The sequence below is a fragment of the Onychostoma macrolepis genome, chromosome 03 (assembly GCF_012432095.1).
Source record: "Onychostoma macrolepis isolate SWU-2019 chromosome 03, ASM1243209v1, whole genome shotgun sequence".
Taxonomy (NCBI): domain Eukaryota; kingdom Metazoa; phylum Chordata; class Actinopteri; order Cypriniformes; family Cyprinidae; genus Onychostoma; species Onychostoma macrolepis.
This window is the reverse complement of record NC_081157.1, coordinates 11,271,495-11,293,312: the sequence shown is the minus strand read 5'-3', so window position 1 is coordinate 11,293,312 and position 21,818 is coordinate 11,271,495. Positions and strand designations below refer to the sequence as shown.

At 38.4% G+C, this 21,818-nt stretch overlaps 1 protein-coding gene and 1 long non-coding RNA gene across 2 annotated transcripts; both read left to right on the top strand.

The window, feature by feature from the left end:
• Positions 1–7,910: 7,910 nt before the first annotated feature.
• On the top strand, positions 7,911–12,841 carry LOC131536707 (gastrula zinc finger protein XlCGF49.1-like). Its single transcript, XM_058769765.1, has one exon. It carries the CDS (start codon positions 8,708–8,710, stop codon positions 9,422–9,424), a length of 717 nt encoding a protein of 238 aa, XP_058625748.1. The 5' UTR covers positions 7,911–8,707; the 3' UTR covers positions 9,425–12,841.
• Positions 12,842–14,447: 1,606 nt separating this feature from the next.
• LOC131536719 (uncharacterized) lies at positions 14,448–15,896 on the top strand. The gene is made up of 3 exons (XR_009270056.1): positions 14,448–15,081; positions 15,386–15,449; positions 15,787–15,896. It is a non-coding gene; the product is annotated as an uncharacterized LOC131536719 (long non-coding RNA).
• The last annotated feature ends 5,922 nt before the right edge of the window (positions 15,897–21,818 follow it).

Below are 21,818 nucleotides of genomic sequence, written 5' to 3'. Positions count from 1 at the left end.
CACAAGATGTACTCGTTACATCGTAAGTAGAATGGCATCTACGCTAATATTTGTCTGTTTCTTTCCTATGATCAGATGGTGGATCAGCACCAAGAGATGATGTTAATCATCTAAATGTCTGCAGCCCTGATCATCAGCGGAGACCAGGACACCCAGATGACCCCCAGAGACCTCGATTAAAATACAATAATACTAAAAAATATAATAAAATACCTAACTACATAATACTACTATTGTTAGAACTTGAAACTTTTGAACTGTGGGTTTCGTCTGGTCAGAGGAGAACTGGCCCCCCGACTGAGCCTGGTTTCTCCCAAGATTTTTTTTCTCCATTCTGTCACAGAGGGAGTTTTGGTTCCTTGCCGCTGTCGCCTCTGGGTTGCTCAGTTGGGGACACCTAATTTCTAGCGATTATCGCCGATTTGATTGCACAGATACTATTTAAACTAAACTAAGCTAGACAATATTATCTCTGAATTCAATAATGAAATGCCTTTAACTGAAAATTGAGTGTTTAATCTTATCATTATATATTACTGACACTCTGTCCTCCAATTTGATACTGTTAAGTGCTTTGACACAATCTGTATTGGTAAAAGCGTTATATAAATAAAGGTGACTTGACTTGACTTGTAAGTAAAAATATCTTCCGTTTAGAAAAGCATTTATTTTTCAAAGTGAACTGCCGCTGAACCGCTTGAGATCCTGTCTCTGAAAACGTTGAAGCAAATTTTCAAATAGACATTATCTTTATTAACAAACCGCATATTTTAAGTCCAAGCAAGCACATTCTCGCCAAAAAAGTCCTTAAAAGTGCATTCCGTGACACAAAACAGTATTATTTTTAAATTATAGTGGATTTGGGTGTCCGCCATGACATTAGACCAGATAGACAAAACATAGACCCTGCTAGAACAAGCGGAGTGATACAAAATTGTGAAAGGGCGTTCCTGTAGCGATACCAGTACAATATCTCATGGCTCTCAACCAATCAGATTTGAGAACCAGAACAAACTGTTGTATAATATAAAATAAATATTATAACAAATTTAGTACTTTATCGCACTGAAGTATAGCAAGTGCAGGAAGTCACAAAGTCACTTGTCATTTAAAGAAATAAATAAAGGATAGACAACAGCCTATAATGCTGAATTATTTAAATATCTAAATACAAAATAAATAAGTTGGTATAACAATAATGCATTAAATATTTTGAAATATTTAGATTTAATTTAATAACTACATTGTTTAAATTTTATCCAACACAGACTTGCTGCTGTAGTTTTGTTAGTCTGAGCACAGCTCAGCTCGTCAGATGATTCATCCGTTGCCACTGTCAATCGCAGCATAATTTTGTATGTAATATTAATTATCTTGTTTGGATGCGGGGGGTGGATTGGGGGGGCTAATAGGGATTTCGCCTAGGGCGTCAAAATGGCTAGAAACGGCCCTGTGAACAGTCATATGTTATTTCATATTTAGTTGAAATATCAAGTAATACACAGGACACTTTCTATGAATGGTACAAACGAGTCTAAAACTGAAATTTTTTTTCTCTCTTTTTTTATTTTCAACAAATGGTCAATGAAAGGAGGTGTGAGAAAAATCTTGAATTCTGATTCCAGATTTCCTGAATTTGATTTATGTCTAAATCTGCTTCAAATTGTTGTGAACTTTTATCTTCTACGAAGCAGAGACCAGGAGACGTTGGGATATCTTTCATACAGAAGTTCCTCTTTATTGAGAACTCGCTGCGTCGCTGTAGTCATCCAAGTCTAAACTAAAAGCAGTGATACATTGTAGTTTTAAATACATTTAGGGGCAGTGCTTAGGAGTGAAAACAAAGCACCTGGGTGACGACCTTTAAGCATGCAAATGAGGTATTCAGGTATAGAATCCTGCCCCATTTAACCACTCCTAATCTAATCAGCCTAACTGCCCAAAGATTGGGGCAGGGGCATCAAGAGCAATTACAAACAAAAGGCAAGAGTCTCCGTCGTCTGGCTCATTAGACTTACAATAAGAGAACAGGAACTGGCAGGGACCTCTTGAATCGTTCATCTGGTGTCATCATCTTCACCATAAATGCTAAATACAATGTATATAACTTCTTCAGTTTGTACACTATTACATTGGAATCTAAATTAAACATTTAAATAAATTTGTAATCCCACAATTCCCCCTTTGAGAGTTCTAATAACTCTCACAAAATACAAATTTAGACACTTAAAAGTTCATTCTTGTAACATGTAATCGTTACAGGCACATAGCACTTGTTCTGTGTTGATTGTCTGTAGGGACGAACTGCATGCTGACACAGAAACAAACATGCAGCTCCGTGAAGTTCTTAATAGTCTTTTCTGGTTGGAACTGTCATTTCTCGTGATGGGCGTGAGTCATTTGTTGCATGAAACACTTGATACTAACAGGTTTCGAACCATGAAGAATTATCTTCAGCCATCAGGTGTAATTTTGCTGAAAGATCAAGAATGTCTTGATCATGTTGCTGGATGACTGAAGTTCTCGTATGTGATTCTCTGCGTTGTGTATTTTTTCTTTGTTCTGTCTTCCGTGACAGTTGGCTCGGCAGTGGGTCTCGTTGTCTTTTAGAGGTTGTGGCTTCATACGCAGGTGAGGAGTTCGGTGCGCATGGGTCTTGGAACAGCCATCAAGTGGTATCTGCACAGAGGAAGAAAGAAAACAAAAGACAGCAGTATTTGTTCTAAAGACTACAAACATTAGGGTTGTATCCTCTGTTCAATCTCGTCTGCTATTGTTGTTCCTTCTTTCCCTATTTCTTAATTCCTGTGACACCTAAAGAACAGTGAGGTGAGGGTGGACTAGTGGATGGGGAAGGCCTATGAGGGTGTGTTCACCACAGGGTTGGCCCCCGAAGCCTGTTGCATCCGGTTCTTCCCTGCGGCTCCTCACTGGTCCATGTGTCCTAACCTATCCCTGTAGGTGGAGGAACAACTTTACAGTGTGACACATGAGTCCAAGTTTTCCTTCCCTGACACAATACTGCAGCTGCTGTAATCAACATCACTTGATGTGGTCCGTACCACTTAGGCTCTAATGGCTTGTTTCTGAACGACTTTATCATGACCCATTAACCTGGGATGATAGTGTGTCCACCTTCTAGTGGAGTCTGCCAACACGACTCAACTCTCTCTCTGGCACTCTGTACTGCCTTTGTGAGGTTTTCACAGTAAGCGATCAGGGCATCTGAAGCAATGTGAACATCAGCATTTCTAAGATCAATCACACCTGGCATCTGCATAGGACGCCCAGTAATAATCTCATGAGGGCTCAGTCCTACTGATCTGTTAGGTGACGCTCTCATACTACACAGTACTGCGGGCAGTGCTTCAACCCATGGTACTCCTTCCTGATGCATTTTGCTTAGCCTGGTTTTGATTGTTCTGTTTGATCGTTCAACCTGTCCTGATGCTTGTGGCCTATAGGGACAGTGAAGGTTCCACTTAATCTTCAACATTCTAGACACTTCCTTGACTACCTGTCCTGTGAAGTGGGTACCTTGATCTGAGTCAATGCAATCTGGTAATCCCCATCTAGGAATGAAATCAGTAACAAGACATTTAGCAGTATGTGCAGCTGTAGCACGCCCTGTTGGATAAGCTTCTACCCATCTTGAGAATTTGTCTATTACTACCAAAACGTCAGTTTTTCCTTTACAAGGGGGCAATGATATGTAATCAACTTGCAGGTGACGAAATGGCCCTGGTGGAGCTGGGGTATGTGCTGCTGGTGTGGTGGCTGCTGGTACCTCATTATTTTTCTGACATGTTACACATCTCTTGACTGTTTCAGTGGCTATGTTTCTGAATTTTGGATTCCACCATTGATTTGAGAACCTGTGATTCATCGTTGCTGGACCACTGTGACCCAAATTGTGTATTTGTTGAGCCAAATATGGCAACAGTGATTCGGGAGCAACATACTTTCCCCCTTTGGTCCAGCAGCCGGATGAATCCACAGTGGCTCCTTTTTCTAACCATGTCCATGCTTCATATAGAGGAACGTCTTTATACAGATCAATGATTGATTCCGGAGGTAGAATTGTCTTCTGTGCTGTACTACCTGAACACACTTGTACAGTTGCATAGAAACAAGCCTGTTTAGCCGCTACATCAGCAAGAGCATTACCTTTAGCTTCCGTAGTATTAGTTGTGAGGTGTGCTTTCACTTTGATCACCGCTAATTTCTTTGGGAGTTTCATGGCAAACATTAAATCTTTCACTAATCCAGCATGCTTAATGGGGGATCCAGCAGAAGTTAGAAATTACATTACATTCTGACCTAACACCATTCCTGATGAAGCCTGAAGCGCTAGATGAACTGCCTGTACTGCTCTGAGGCATGGGCCCATACCTTGAGCGACTGTGTCAAGTTTACCAGAATAGTAATGAATTGGGCGTAAGCTGCCCCCATGATCTTGCATTAGACATGCAGTCATAAAGCCTAAGTGTTCATGGACATAAAGCACAAAGGGTCTATCTGATTGGGCAATTCCTAATGCTGGTGCTTGACATAGTGCTCTCTTCAAATCATTAAAAGCTTTGAGATGAATTTCTTCCATACAAACAGTATCTGAATCTTTACCATGGCCTTTCAACAAATCATAGAGAGGCTGCGCAATCGAGGCATAGTCTTCAATCCAAGGTCTACAGTAACCTGCTGTTCCTAAAATGAGCGGAGTGTTTTAATGGTAGTAGGCGGAGGTATGGCTTTGACTGAAGCCGCCGATCCTGTGTAATGGATCTATTTCCTGCACCAATTGTTTGACCCAGAAATGTGACTTGCTTTTTAGCAATTTGAGCTTTGTGAAAGCTGCATTTGTGTCCTTTTATGCAAATAGTCCAACAATGCTGTCAATTCAATTTGATGTACCTCGTGGTCTGTTGAGGCAAGCATAATATCATCGACATATTGAATCATAGTGGACTGTTTGACTGGACATTCTGGGTCACACAAATCACGTCTGACAGCCTGATGATATATAGTTGGGGAGTTTTGCAATCCCTGTGGCAATCGTGTCCACTGGTATTGTTCATAGTCAACTGTGAAAGCTAACCATGACTGGCTGTCAGAGTGCAACGGTACAGAAAAGAATCCATTAGACATATCAATTACTGAAAAAATCTTACAATCTAATGGTAAGCCATTACAAATTGTAGATGGATCTGCCACTAGGGGGGTGATTTTATCAATATGTTTATTGGCTACTCTGTAGTCTATTGTAAGTCTCCATGTCCCATTTGATTTCTTGATGGGCCATATGGGTGAATTCCATGGACTGTTGGTTTTAACTAGCACTCCTTGCTTCAGCAACTTTTCTACAATAGGTTTGATTCCCTGTATAGCTTCCTTATTAATCGGATATTGTTTGGTGACCGGAGGTGGATTTCCCGTCAATTTAACTGGTTCTACACCTGTTAACAAACCACAATCATCCTTGTCTTTAGCCCAAATTAGATGATTCTGTAAGAAAGCATACTCAGTAGGGATTGCATTATTGGTAGAAACTTGTGCTGAGGAAATTTTTATGCTAGCGGATTCTGAGGACACGTCTAACGTTAGATGTACTTGTCTCAGAAGATCCATGCCTAAAATTGCACCTGTATTTAATGGAGCACATAGCAATTTTGTAGTCAGAGTTTTTGGGCCAAATTGTACCTCTATGGGCGGGTTTCATACAAAACAGAATCTTCACCTATTACGCCAGTTAAACAAAGTTTGGTTTTCTTGTATGGGATGTTTAAAACTTGTGCCAATTTTGTAGAAATTACTGTACACTCTGCACCTGTATCAATCAAAAAAATCAATCTCTTTCTCTTTTACGCTACCTTTCACAAAAATTCTTTTGTCATTGTGATGGATTACAGGGGAAAGGTAGCTACTCACAGCCCCAACAATTAGTTTTTTTCCTGGTCTTGTTGTGCTCTTACAAGAGCCTGTACGAGCTGTCCTAAAGTTTCAGTGGTCACTGGCGGAACTACTTCAGGGTTGTAGGCAGGCTGAGGAGGAGCAGAATTATGCATAGCATTTCTTTTACTATCTTGCAACTTCTTCCTACACTCTTTCTCCCAATGTCCTAATTTTTCACAGTAGTTGCATTTGCCTTCTCTTTTAGACCATCTCTTGTCTTGTTTTGTTGTGTTAAACGTAGCTGCTGCTACTGTCACTTTTGCCTTGACATCAGCATCTCTTTCCCATGTAGCTAACCTGTCTAGGTTACTTCTGAGAGTTCTGTTAGACCAAGTTAGATCTAAGAATGGTAAAGCTTTTCTGTATTCGGCTACAAGGCCATCTGACCAGATACGAACTAGGGGTCCCTTGTCATCTAGCACACTTTCAGGGTCATCAACAATTCCACTGTAAATTACAGCTGACTGACAAAATCTCTCAGTATATTCACTCACAGTTTCTTCTTTCTTGTGCACACAGGTAGTAATTCTAGACCAATCTATTTTGGGTCCTAAGATATTCTTTAGGATTTTCAAAATACCTTCTCTTAAATCACCTTTACTTGCATGTCGCAGTTCAGAAGTAACAGCAGTTTCAAAACTGTTGAATTCAGATTCAGTTAGAATTTGTGACATCAACTGCGTTACCTCTGTTAAAGACATGTCGTAAAGGCGCATTTTACTGATCAATACTCTTCTAAATTCAGAAAAATGTGTGCGTGCTGAGGGTAAGCTCTGAGACAGTCTCTCTATATCTTTAGGTCCTAGTGTTTTGGCAACAGTTTGTACTTGCACAACAGAAGAGTTGAGGGAACACTTTCAGTTTCCTCAATTCTGAGAGATCTTCTCCGAGCACCACAAACATTGACCGAATTTACAGGCACATCAATTACTGATTGGAGAGCTACATCTCTTTCAAAGAATGCTTGTAAATCAGGGTAAATTTGTATGTAATATTAATTATCTTGTTTGGATGCGGGGTGGATTGGGGGCTAATAGGGATTTCGCCTAGGGCGTCAAAATGGCTAGAAACGCCCTGTGAACAGTCATATGTTATTTCATATTTAGTTGAAATATCAAGTAATACACAGGACACTTTCTATGAATGGTACAAACGAGTCTAAAACTGAAATTTTTTCTCTCTTTTTTATTTTCAACAAATGGTCAATGAAAGGAGGTGTGAGAAAATCTTGAATTCTGATTCCAGATTTCCTGAATTTGATTTATGTCTAAATCTGCTTCAAATTGTTGTGAACTTTTATCTTCTACGAAGCAGAGACCAGGAGACGTTGGGATATCTTTCATACAGAAGTTCCTCTTTATTGAGAACTCGCTGCGCGTCGCTGTAGTCATCCAAGTCTAAACTAAAAGCAGTGATACATTGTAGTTTTAAATACATTTAGGGGGCAGTGCTTAGGAGTGAAAACAAAGCACCTGGGTGACGACCTTTAAGCATGCAAATGAGGTATTCAGGTATAGAATCCTGCCCCATTTAACCACTCCTAATCTAATCAGCCTAACTGCCCAAAGATTGGGGCAGGGGCATCAAGAGCAATTACAAACAAAAGGCAAGAGTCTCCGTCGTCTGGCTCATTAGACTTACAATAAGAGAACAGGAACTGGCAGGGACCTCTTGAATCGTTCATCTGATGTCATCATCTTCACCATAAATGCTAAATACAATGTATATAACTTCTTCAGTTTGTACACTATTACATTGGAATCTAAATTAAACATTTAAATAAATTTGTAATCCCACAAAATTTTTTGAACATTTAGTAAATTAAGTAAAATCTCATTTGTATTTACTTGCAATAAACTTCAGTTTATTTTAAATTGTAGAAGTCAGTTATGGTAAATTTTTACCCTTTTGGTAAAAGGGTTGATGAATGCGGTCAAAACTACTCTGTGTGTGTGTGTGTGTGTGTGTTTGTTCACTACTCACTGCTGTGTGTGTGCACTTGGATTGGGTTATATCAGTGTTTCCCAACCCTGTTCCTGGAGGCACACCAACAGTGCACATTTTGGATGTCTCTCTTATCTGACCAATATATTTCTAGTCCTGGAGTCTCTACTAACGAGCTGATGAGTTGATTCAGGTGTGTTTGATCAGGAAAAGCTGGGAAATGTGTAGTGTTGGTGTGCCTCCAGGAACAGTGTTGGGAAACATTGGGTTATATGCAGAGCACAAATTCATGTACGAGACACACATATCACTTTCACTATGGTTTGTGTAAAAGCTGAGATTTGATTGAGATTCAGTGGGTCAGTGCTAATGCTAAAAATGTTCATTTAAATTGTTTTCATTCATTTTAAAATAAGTATTTGTGTTTTAAAAAGAATAACCGATCAATGTGCTTAATTCATGAAAAGTTCCAGGGACATATAATTGTTTATTAAAATATAATCTAAATTCACTGTACTATTGTATTGCAATTGTCCATGTTCTGGTGTTATATTTGAGTTCACTTTGACATTTCCCTTTAATTTTTTAATGATATACAGAAAATAAAATCCCCCATGAGTGGTTTGGAGAATGGATGGATGAAAATAAAACTTTGTATTATTTTATTTTAGACTTCATGTAACATGTCGAGGAGAGTGAAGGAGAGGAGAAAAATCATCACGTCCAAACTGGAGAAAAGTCATTCAGGAGAGCCAAAAATTCTTACCCTCAGACTGGAAAGAGATTACCAAACAAACAAAGCCTTAAACTTCACATGAGGGTTCATGGTGGAGGGAAGATGCACACATGTGATCAGTGTGGGAAGAGTTTTGCACAAAAATCAAGCCTGAAGACACATATGATAATCCACAGCGGAGAGAAACCACACACGTGTGATCAGTGTGGGAGGAGTTTTACACAAAAATCAGGCCTGAAGACACATATGACAATCCACAGTGGAGAGAAACCGTACTCATGTGATCAGTGTGGGAACAGTTTTACACTTAAAGTAAATCTTAAGTTACACATGAGGATCCACACTGGAGAAAGGCCGTACCCATGTGATCAGTGCGGGAAGAGTTTTACAGATGCGAGCACTCTTAAATCACATCTGCGTTCGCATTCTGGAGAAAGACCATTTTACTGTGACCAGTGCGGGAAAACGTTTACATCAGCTTCAATCCTAAGGGTTCACCTGAAAATTCATACAAAAGAAAAGCCTCATGTGTGTTCTTTGTGTGGAAAGTGTTTTAGTGTGCTGAGTGTCTTAAAAGAACACCAGAAAAGACACAGTGGTGTGAAGGAACATATGTGCTTTGATTGTGGGAAGACCTTTGTTACTGCCGCTGAGCTGAGAAAGCACCAGACAGTTCACACTGGAGAAAAGCCTTACAAGTGTTCACACTGTGACCAGAGATTTCATTGCCCAGGATATGTGAAAACACACGAGAGGATCGTGTGGGAAGAGTTTCACACAAAAAGGAAACCTTAAGATTCACATGAAAATCCACAATAGAGACAAGCCACATGTTTCACACATGTAGCACTCTGAAGTTACATCTGCATTCTCACTGTGGACAAAATCCATTTAACTGTGATCAATACAGTAAAAGAACGAGCATTATACCTGAAGAAACATGTGAAAGTTTGTACGAAGGAGAAGCCTCACTATTGTTTTATGGCTGAGTGTTATGAGAATGTGTTTAAGATTCACTGATCTTGTGTCTTGATTTAACGTCACATGAAAAACTATGTGTGAATGTTTAAAGGGTTACTCCACTTGTTATTAATCACTTACCCCCATGTCGTTCCAAACCCATAAAAGCTTTGTTCGTCTTCAGAACACAATTTAAGATATTTTAGATGAAAACCGGGAGGCTTGTGACCGTCCCATTGACTGCCAAGTAAATTACACTGTCAAGGCACAGAAAAGTATAAAAACATCGTTAAAATAGTCCATCTGCCATCAGTGGTGCAATGAGAACACTTTTTGTACGCAAAGAAAATAAAAATAACGACATTCATTCAACAATTCGTCTCCTCTCTGTCTCTCTGTGTCAGCGCAGTCTCCTCTCTGTCTCTCCCCTGGTGAAAAAAACTATAGAAAGTTTTACTGGTTATAATGGGAATTTTATTGGTTTTAATGGAAACCAGTACATTTAATGGTTTCTAGTGTGTTTTGGGACATATTCCATTATGATTGAATGGTTTTAACAAGCCACCAATAGAAGACAACAAATTACCCGCAGGGACAATTACAGTTTCCATTAAAACCAATACAATTCCCATTACACCCATTATTCTGATTTAGATTTAGATTTTTTTCTTTAATTTCTTTATAATTATCACAGTAATTCAAAAACAGTAACAAAATCACAGTAAACAAAACAGATTTAATATAGATAGATTTTTTTTAAATATAGATAATATAAATAGATTTTTCATTTAATAATGACTCATAAATAAACTTTTTTGCTTATTCTTCAGTTATGTTTTATAATGTGAAGGCATTAAGCTTAGTTTTGGACTAATAAGGACTCTCAATTCAAGATCCAGTTTAACAGGCTTAGACCTTTCCATTGCACAAAAGGTTATTTGCAGCTGTCACGAATCTGGTCTGCACTTCCGTCCATTCACCACCAGAGGTCACTCGCTCACCACATGGACTTTCACACCACACATCACATGGACTCCATTTCCCATCATCCAACACTGATCACAGCTGTCACCAATCACTCATTGCACTAATCACACGCACACCTGATCCCACGCACATACTGATCACACACGCTTTATAAGCCTTGGACTTTCTCTGCCTCTCGGCCGAGTATTGTTTGCGTTTACCGCTCCCCTAGCTGTAGCAACTTTCAGAGCCCTTGTTAGTGTCTTAGTCTTCCCTGTTCTCCCGTGTTTGTTTCTAGTCTGTGTTCCCTGGATTAACCCTTGCCTTGCCGTTTGGACATTGTTTGCACCCCTACTGGACTCTAGCCCGTTTTACTTGGATTACCTCTCCTGTCTTGCCCCTTTGGATACTGTTTGCCGATCATCGACCCATGCTTGTCCTAGTTTACTCTTTGTCTTGCCCATGTTATACCTGTTTGCCACTGTTCGACCCTGCCTGTTATGACCATGTCTTTCTCTAATAAAAGCCTGCGAATGGATCCGCATGTCTCTCGTCTCGTCAGCCCCGTAACAGAATACTCGGCCGCACAAGGATCCAGCGGCTTTTCCAAGGAACCCTGGCCAGGTATGGATCCATTCGACCAGCTGCTCAATCTGCGACAAGGTAGTTAATCTATTGAAGAGTACGTCATTCAATTCTGTGAGCTGGTGTATAGGATTCCTTTTGATGAGGTTGTCTTAAAGGACATTTTCCGTTTTGGATTAAGTGAGCCAATCAAGTCATGTTTACCGGAAGGAAAGTTTAATTGTAGTTTGACTGATTTTTTTGGACTATGCTTTGCTATGTGCTGGCTCTGTTTACTGTGGGTGTCGCGGAAGAGGAACGCGACGGCGTGTCTGTGACTGAAATGGCAGATGTATCAGCGTGCGCTCACGAAATGGCAGTGACACCGAAGCCCGTTCACAAAATGGCGGCCACAACAACACCCCGTCACGTCATTGCTGCAATTCATGAGCCAAGTCAAGTCACAGTCAATCTACATGAATCAAGCCAAGTCACAGCTAATTTTCACAAACTAAGTGAAGTCACAGTTGATGTCAGAGAGTCTAGTCAAGTCAACGTTGATCGTCATGAATCAAGCCAAGTCAACGTTGATCGTCATGAATCAAGCCAAGTCAAAGCTGATCTTCACAAGTCACAGCAGCACGTCTCAGCCGCGCGTCCAGAGTCACAGCAGCACGTCTCAGCCGCGCGTCCAGAGTCACAGCAGCACGTCTCAGCCTTTCACGTCACAGCTGACCGTCCAGAGTCACTTCACGTCTCAGCTGATCTCCTAGAGTCTCGTCACGTCATGAGTCAAGTCACGTCTTAATAAGCCTTGGACTTTCTCTGCCTCACTGCCGAGTATTGTTTGCGTTTACCGCTCCCCTAGCTGTAGCAACTTTCAGAGGCCTTGTTAGTGTCTTAGTCTTCCCTGTTCTCCCGTGTTTGTTTCTAGTCTGTGTTCCCTGGATTAACCCTTGCCTTGCCGTTTGGACATTGTTTGCACCCCTACTGGACTCTAGCCCGTTTTACCTGGATTACCTCTCCTGTCTCGCCCCTTTGGATACTGTTCGCCGATCATCGACCCACGCTTGTCCTAGTTTACTCTTTGTCTTGCCCATGTTATACCTGTTTGCCACTTTTCGACCCTGCCTGTTATGACCATGTCTTTCTCTAATAAAAGCCTGCAAATGGATCCGCACGTCTCTAGTCTCGTCAGCCCCGTAACAGCAGCACACAAAGGTCCTTTAGACTATAAAACACATCTCCCCCATCTTTATTTGACCCTCTAACTCTAGCACTCTCTATTCATAAAAAAACTTGTCCCTTTTAAATGTGCACTCTATTCATTTACTGCTTGTTTTCTTTAGAAAAGTTTTTTTTTTTTTTTTTTGTTTGGTATTCTGTCTGTTTTCTTTTTATTTATTATATAATTTAAAATTAGCTGTACTGCGTTAAGCTAACAGAGACTTGTTTGTAGGGTTTATACATAAATATAATTTAATTTAGCTCAAAGGGAATCATTTATGATTTTAAAGGGAATTTGAACAGAATCACTGTTTTGCGGCTGGTCACTGAGTCGGCAGCTATTCACTGAACGAGCCGTATAACATTAATTCTGCACTGGATATTAAAATCTAAAATATAGTGAAAACACTATTAATAAGCACAGTAACAAGATCGGCAGATTAAGACATTAACTTGTAAGCACAAAACACAAGATACTTCTCTTTTCAATATAAACCTAAGACAAACTAATCTAACATGAACACACACATTCACACGTTGCAGAGAGAGAGAAAGGATGAGTTTAAGAGAATGTGAAATCCCAAGTTTATAGCAATATGTGCTATTGCATAGACCTGAACAACCATCAATCACTTAATTAACCTTCGCATTGAGTTTCTCAATGAGGCTAAAATTTATATTAAATGCACCAGTTCAGTTAGAATCTGGAGTTTGTACTTGCGTTGCCTTGTGTTACAGGGATTCCCTTCGTCGTTGCAGGAAAGGGGTTTTCCCGAGTTGGTGATTGGCTGGAAGTTCAGTAGTCTTTGAAGTGATGTCTTGGGAAGCCAATGGTTGGGCGTTGGCTGAGGATGGTCTTAGAGTCCGTTGCTGGTTGAAGTTTGAAGCGGGTGCAGTCGGAGCTGGACTTTGCGGCAAACTTAACTTTTGAACACGAGACTCAACGGAAAGAAAAGAAACTAAAGTAAAAGAATAAAATGAGTAATGAGACTAGGTGGTTTTTCTTCTCATCGTGGTGTTAAGTGGCAACTGGCCTGTAGGCCAGAGCACGCTCAAAGAGCGCTAAAACAGCGTCAAAACGCAGTGGTGAGGAGAAGGGACGAAGAGAGAGAGGGGAGATTTGATGGTGTCCTGAGTTCTTAAACTCGGCTTCTGGACACATCCCATCTGGCGTCTTGACCAATTAGATAAGATAATAGCCTATCTAGGGTTGTTCCTTCCATCATAAATCAGCATGTTATCAGTCACATGGTCTGAATTTTACACACTCTTGCAAAGTATAATTTTGGATGTGATTTCTATAACCAGAATATGATACATTTGACAGAATCAGTTGGAAGAAACGTTTCAAGCTAGAAATGTCAAACTCATACATACCAAACACGACTAACCTTAAAGTCATTCAATAGTTATTAGAAAGACATACATAATATGTGCTTAAAACATGATAGTCTAATGTGTGGTTACATACATAATATAGTGTCATGCCTAGCAATGTCCTTTTAGGATGGTTTTATGTGCATATGAAAAAGAAAGTCTCTGTGGAGACCAAAAGACATCTTCTTTGGACAGGAATTTCAGTCTGGTTCTTTGTCTTGTATGTGTGGGGGAGAAGTCAATCTAAAGAAGCTTGTGATTTCTCTTGTGGAACACATGTGATGGCCATCTCTTTGACCTTTAATCTTGACTATTTGTCCCAAATTTGACGATCTCCTTTCGGCATTGTACTTATCAATAAGTGTTCTTTTGTCTTAATGTTGCAAGCTGTTCTGTGAAAGAGGCTTGTTGGTAAGGCTTGCTCAAGGGGTCGGAGATAAAAATCTTTACGACGTTGTCCTGTTTTGTTCTTGGGGGTCTCCTGGAATTTCGGCTCCTCATGTTCCGATGTTCCGATCGAATTTTAGTTTTGTCTGACTCGTTCTGACGCTACATGTTATAGCACTTGTGTATCATTGCTCTTTTGTTGATTTTGATTGCTTCCATTGTCCTCATTTGTAAGTCGCTTTGGATAAAAGCATCTGCTATAAATGACTAAATGTCATATAAAGTCTTAATTTTGAGTTATATAAACAGTGTTGTGGTGTTTATTAATTAATTTAATTTATTAATTAAGAAAAGAACAGTAGTTATTTTTAATATCTATTTTAATGCTGTTTTACATGACTCAAAACTCTGAAAATCCTAAAATTTCACGTCACTTACTAGTAGCTATACAATTATGTAGGCTAATTTACAGAAGTCGTTGCTGATTTAAGTATTAGTTAACAAGAGCAAAGTTTAGCATAAAAAATGCAATAATGCTTTAAAATTAAACAAAAAGGCTGAGTGATACAAAATCTTAAAATATAAAAGTGCCACTTTGTCCCACTAATTTTGCGATTTTAATAGTATTTTAATGAGATTTTAAATTGTTTAAAGTGTTCTAATTGTAGATGTTTATTTAAACGCTGCGTGACTGTGATGTGTTTTAATGTGCGTGAGCGCTGAGTCTCATTCAAACGCAGGAGTTTCCATGGCAACACTGCAAATGATAAATCTCAACACTCCTTCTCTCGCTGCTGTTTTCACCGTTTTGAGGTGAGTTTAGTCCCTATAATGACACAAATAATACATATAACTGTTCCTGACACTTTTTTTACTTTTAATTGACTCGCTTGTGTTGAATATTCACTTCATAGAAATAGTTTACAGTCTTTGAAAAAAGTCTGTTAGCATCTCAACTGTTTTCAGGTGAGGTAAGTTAAGCTAACTCTATAGTTTGAGCTCTTATTTATGAAAGTTTTGACTTTTAATCACATCTTTATGTGTAGATGAGATGTTTTGATAGCTTTGTAAAGGTTTTGCTGTCAGTTTGTCAATGGTTTATTGAACTTATTTTGCCTAAAATATGCGCTGTACTGTTAATCTGTGACGTCACTTACAAAGAGTGCAAATTAAATTAATGTTATTTCAAATGTGTTTTGATCTTTAATGGTAAACAAATATTGGCAATAATTGTTCTGTGGTTTTGGAAGTGATAAAATAACTTATTTACAACAGAAAAGAAGCTCCAAGGTTTCAATATTTCTGAAGGGAGCTGCTGAAAGAAATGCAGGAAACACAGGTGAGCTGAGAAAGTTCATTAAATACATTAAATTAATTTTTAGTGTACATATTAAATACAACATATTAGCTTATATCACCATGCATCTTTTATATTACAGTTATTTTAGGAAGGTTTTGACATCCAAACATGAGGGACACAAACCTATAAACATTAATTCTGTTACTTAGTGTGTGTGTATATATATATATATATATATATATATATATATATATATATATAGAAGAAGAATAGAATAGAAGAAAATATATATTTTCTAAATATATATGTATAATCTATATTAGATTTCATACTAAATAATGTTGGTTCTGTGACAAATTGCAAGTTATGTTTCTAGATTCTTCTATGCTGATGGCCGTGCAGCAGAGTTGGAGTGGACCTCCTGTTAGACAACATCTCTAAGGCGCTATGAACCATGTGACTAGCAAGTAAAACCTCAAACATACACTACTGTTCAAAAGTTAGGTTGGTATGATTTTTATGTTATGTTGAGTTAATTGAAACACAAGTTATCTTTGCCAGTATGGTTCCTTATGTGGGTTCTCGCTCCATAATTATTTGCACATAGGAGAGCTTTAGCATAAACCCCCCGGAACTAGGGCTGGGCGATATATCGAATGTGATGTTCATGCACATCTAGTCAGTAAAGCCGGTTCCGTGATTAACGCTAAATCTCCATCACCTGTTTTAAATAGAGCGCCATTTAATACACAGAGCCGTAGTTCACTGACAAGCTACGCAATATCGCATTCATTATCACAGATGGATCGCCTTCGATAATGATCATGATATTGCGTAGCTTGTCAGCAAACTACGGTTCTGTGTATTAAATGCCGCTCCATTTGAAAACAGGTGATGGAGATTTGCGGCTAATCACAGAACCGTAGTTTGCTGATTAGTTGCGCATGAATATCACGTTCGATATATTGCCCAGCCCTACCTGGAACCATCAGCTTGAGTGAAATATAGGATGATTAAGAACATAAGTAATGTCTTTAATGAAACAGTGGTAACATGTAGACGTTGCAGTTAGATTTACCCAAAACTAATTATATCTCATGTTTAGCCACTACAGAGACATCAGGGCCAGCGGCAAATGTCAGAAGGACTAGCCGTGGTGAGGCTGCTACATGAGCACTGAACGCCCGCTGATCGCCTGGAGCTCACATCTCCGAAATCGGCGAAGTACATGTTCAAATAGGCGCTGTCTTTATAAACAAACAGCAGATTTGAGTTTTAAACAACTACATTCTCGCCTGAAATGCTCTTAAAACTACATTTCATGTACACAATAACAGTAAAATTTTGAAAATTATGCGAATAAATGGTGGTTGAAATACAATGCTGCGTGAACTCAACCAATCAGCATGTTCAGCACCCAAGTCCCACCCCCGAAAGTTCATGACCTTTGAAAAAGCACATCCTCGCAAGCAGGGACTTTCTGAGGGGCAAATTTTTACCCGTAACTTTATTTAGATCCTGGTTCCTGCGGTGGAAACACACAGAGCACCGGCCCAAAGTCCCTAGTTCCTTAGGAAAGGTCCTGTGGTGTAAACGGGCTTTTACATTTCATGCGGTCGTTACTATTTTACCGATGTCTATACTATGTTTCTGGGCCTTGAACATGTCAGTTCTGTTGCTGTCTATGCAGGGTCAGAAAGTTCTCGGATTTTATCAAAAATATGTTAATTTGTGTTCTAAAGATGAAAGAAGGTCTTACAGGTTTGGACCGACATGAGGGTGAGTAATTAATGACAGAATTTTCATTTTTGGGTGAACTATCTATTTAAGGTTAAGGTCTACAAATGATCAAACATAATAGACTTAAATATTTCATATCATAATTTAACAGCAATGCACTTTGTGTGAGAATTTCCTTCTCAAACTCTGCCTCCACTTTACTTATGTATGTGTACTTTAGCATGCTATGTTAATCATACAATCATACTGCAATGTTTGTGGGAGGATTACATTGGATTTGAAATAGACAAAACTCAAAACTAAGCATGTATACAACATTTCACCATGTTTTATTCTCCTTGTAAAAGACATGAATGTTGTAGCTTTAGTCTCCGCAGGTCAACTCAGAGTGTTTAACTTTGTAATTCAAAACAGTACTTCATCCTTCATCATATACTGTATGTTGTGACAATAGGGAGGCGCACAGACTTTGAAAACCCTTGTATTAATGCAGGCAACTTTGTATTTATAAATTAACTTACACTACGTAATGAAAACCATTTGGTAATGGTCTTATGGGTTAAAATTTGATGGTTTGTAATGGTATTTGTAGTGGAAACCATTAAAATTTCTGTGATAGTTTCTATCGTTTTTTTTAATGGAACCATCAGAACCAATACAAAACTGCAATGGAAACCATTATGTGCAAATCATGACCAGTACAAATTTGTAATGGAAACCTATACAAACCAATAAATCCTAATGGAATATGCCCAAAACACACTACGAATTGGAAACCATTTGGTAATGGTCTTATGGGTTAAAATTTGATGGTTTGTAATGGTTTTGTAAGGGAAACCATTAGGAATTCTGTAATGGTTTCTATAGTTTTTTTTTATCAGCAGGGTCTGTGTCAGCGTAGCGCCATTTTGGAGAGCATCCAATGGACGCAAAGTCGTCGCTATTCTCTGTCATCAGTAACGCATGGGATACATATTGTACGTTTATTTACAGAAGTCGTTGCTGATTTAAGTATTAGTTAACAAGAGCAAAGTTTAGCATAAAAATGCAATAATGCTTTAAAATTAAACAAAAAGGTTGAGTGATACAAAATCTTAAAATATAAAAGTGCCACTTTGTCCCACTAATTTTGCGATTTTAATAGTATTTTAATGAGATTTTAAATTGTTTAAAGTGTTCTAATTGTAGATGTTTATTTAAACGCTGCGTGACTGTGATGTGTTTTAATGTGCGTGAGCGCTGAGTCTCATTCAAACGCAGGAGTTTCCATGGCAACACTGCAAATGATAAATCTCAACACTCCTTCTCTCGCTGCTGTTTTCACCGTTTTGAGGTGAGTTTAGTCCCTATAATGACACAAATAATACATATAACTGTTCCTGACACTTTTTACTTTTAATTGACTCGCTTGTGTTGAATATTCACTTCATAGAAATAGTTTACAGTCTTTGAAAAAGTCTGTTAGCATCTCAACTGTTTTCAGGTGAGGTAAGTTAAGCTAACTCTATAGTTTGAGCTCTTATTTATGAAAGTTTTGACTTTTAATCACATCTTTATGTGTAGATGAGATGTTTTGATAGCTTTGTAAAGGTTTTGCTGTCAGTTTGTCAATGGTTTATTGAACTTATTTTGCCTAAAATATGCGCTGTACTGTTAATCTGTGACGTCACTTACAAAGAGTGCAAATTAAATTAATGTTATTTCAAATGTGTTTTGATCTTTAATGGTAAACAAATATTGGCAATAATTGTTCTGTGGTTTTGGAAGTGATAAAATAACTTATTTACAACAGAAAAGAAGCTCCAAGGTTTCAATATTTCTGAAGGAGCTGCTGAAAGAAATGCAGGAAACACAGGTGAGCTGAGAAAGTTCATTAAATACATTAAATTAATTTTTAGTGTACATATTAAATACAACATATTAGCTTATATCACCATGCATCTTTTATATTACAGTTATTTTAGGAAGGTTTTGACATCCAAACATGAGGGACACAAACCTATAAACATTAATTCTGTTACTTAGTGTGTGTGTGTATATATATATATATATATATATATATATATATATATATATAGAAGAAGAATAGAATAGAAGAAAATATATATTTTCTAAATATATATGTATAATCTATATTAGATTTCATACTAAATAATGTTGGTTCTGTGACAAATTGCAAGTTATGTTTCTAGATTCTTCTATGCTGATGGCCGTGCAGCAGAGTTGGAGTGGACCTCCTGTTAGACAACATCTCTAAGGCGCTATGAACCATGTGACTAGCAAGTAAAACCTCAAACATACACTACTGTTCAAAAGTTAGGTTGGTATGATTTTTATGGTTCTGACAGTTATGTTATGTTGAGTTAATTGAAACACAAGTTATCTTTGCCAGTATGGTTCCTTATGTGGGTTCTCGCTCCATAATTATTTGCACATAGGAGAGCTTTAGCATAAACCCCGGAACTAGGGCTGGGCGATATATCGAATGTGATGTTCATGCACATCTAGTCAGTAAAGCCGGTTCCGTGATTAACGCTAAATCTCCATCACCTGTTTTAAATAGAGCGCCATTTAATACACAGAGTCAGAAGTTCACTGACAAGCTACGCAATATCGCATTCATTATCACAGATGGATCGCTTCGATAATGATCATGATATTGCGTGGCTTGTCAGCAAACCACGGTTCTGTGTATTAAATGCCGCCCATTTGAAAACAGGTGATGGAGATTTGCGGCTAATCACAGAACCGTAGTTTGCTGATTAGTTGCGCATGAATATCACGTTCGATATATTGCCCAGCCCTACCTGGAACCATCAGCTTGAGTGAAATATAGGATGATTAAGAACATAAGTAATGTCTTTAATGAAACAGTGGTAACATGTAGACGTTGCAGTTAGATTTACCCAAAACTAATTATATCTCATGTTTAGCCACTACGGAGACATCAGGGCCAGCGGCAAATGTCAGAAGGACTAGCCGTGGTGAGGCTGCTACATGAGCACTGAACGCCCGCTGATCGCCTGGAGCTCACATCTCCGAAATCGGCGAAGTACATGTTCAAATAGGCGCTGTCTTTATAAACAAACAGCAGATTTGAGTTTTAAACAACTACATTCTCGCCTGAAATGCTCTTAAAACTACATTTCATGTACACAATAACAGTAAAATTTTGAAAATTATGCGAATAAATGGTGGTTGAAATACAATGCTGCGTGAACTCAACCAATCAGCATGTTCAGCGCCCAAGTCCCACCCCCGAAAGTTCATGACCTTTGAAAAAGCACATCCTCGCAAGCAGGGACTTTCTGAGGGGCAAATTTTTACCCGTAACTTTATTTAGATCCTGGTTCCTGCGGTGTCATTATGTAGATTACACACATCCAAACTGGACAATACAGGGTGCTGTTTAAAAGCAATAAAAATGCATTTTGTTAAAAATGGCTGTGGCATCCATGTTTCTTGTTCACAGCCACAAGAGGCCATAACTCTGCTATGCTTATTTTTGCTTGAGTTAATCATTGCAGTTTTGTTGGTGATGCCTTCAAGTGCATTTGGGAAACTTGTGATGTTTTGTTTTTTAAAAAGGACGAGCGTTTCAGTTTGTCCCACCCAAACTTCCTTTAATCACATGCTTATGTTCCTCTGAAGAGGTGAGACCAGCATGACACTTTTTAAAAAAGTTTAAATTGTATTATATTCAGAATACACTAATGGCTGTTTTCTCTGTGTATTACAGCACTGGACGAATGTTTAGGTCTTATAATGTCATTAGCACTGCTGGTGTCCTGTAGTTGCGAGTTTAATTTACGGCAGAAAATGTAAACACAGGAAAAAAATGTAAGTTCTTATTCAGTGAGTGATAATTATTCAAACGAGGAAAACTCAGGTTTAAGAGATGCATTATGTTGTAGAAGTTATGTTGTGTAGTTTTCTTTCGAGCCATGTACTAGAGGGCGCAAAAGGTATTTATGTTGTTAAATCGACATAGTGACTGGGCATGAAGAAGGTCAAACAAACATTTGGCCATTGTGATGGACTTAGTAGTTATTTAGGTATTTACTGTTTTGTATTCTGGTTGTGTATGTATTTAATTAAAAAACAATTAAATAAATAAATAATAAAAATTTAGTAGTTAGATTTTAGTAGTTGCTTTTCTTTCTTTCTTTTTTTTTTAAAAATGTCTTTATTGTTACTGTTTGAATTTTTCAACAAAAAGGAGACAATAAATGGATTGGAATATCCAAGTGTATTTTTTAAAGTATGTCTTTTTTCCAAGTAGAAACAACGCGTCAGAAACAAGATTGTAAAATGGACAATCATGCACCTACAAACATTCTGTACACATTGATTTCAGAGAATTGTAAGATAACTGAATTTAACTGCAGTGTGTTACTGATGGTAGCCTTTGTTACTTTGGTCCCAGCTCTCTGCAGGTCATTCACTAGGTCCCCGTGTGGTTCTGGGATTTTTGCTCACAGTTCTTGTGATCATTTTGACCCCACGGGTGAGATCTGCGTGGAGCCCCAGATCGAGGGAGATTACCAGTGGTCTTGTATGTCTTTCATTTTCTAATAATTGCTCCCACAGTTGATTTCTTCACACCAAGCTGCTTACCTATTGCAGATTCAGTCTTCCCAGCTTGGTGCAGGTCTACAATTTTGTTTC

Bases quoted from the DNA above. Each gene is read 5' to 3' on its own strand.
- LOC131536707 (XM_058769765.1), top strand. From the start codon at position 8,708: ATGAGGGTTCATGGTGGAGGGAAGATGCACACATGTGATCAGTGTGGG.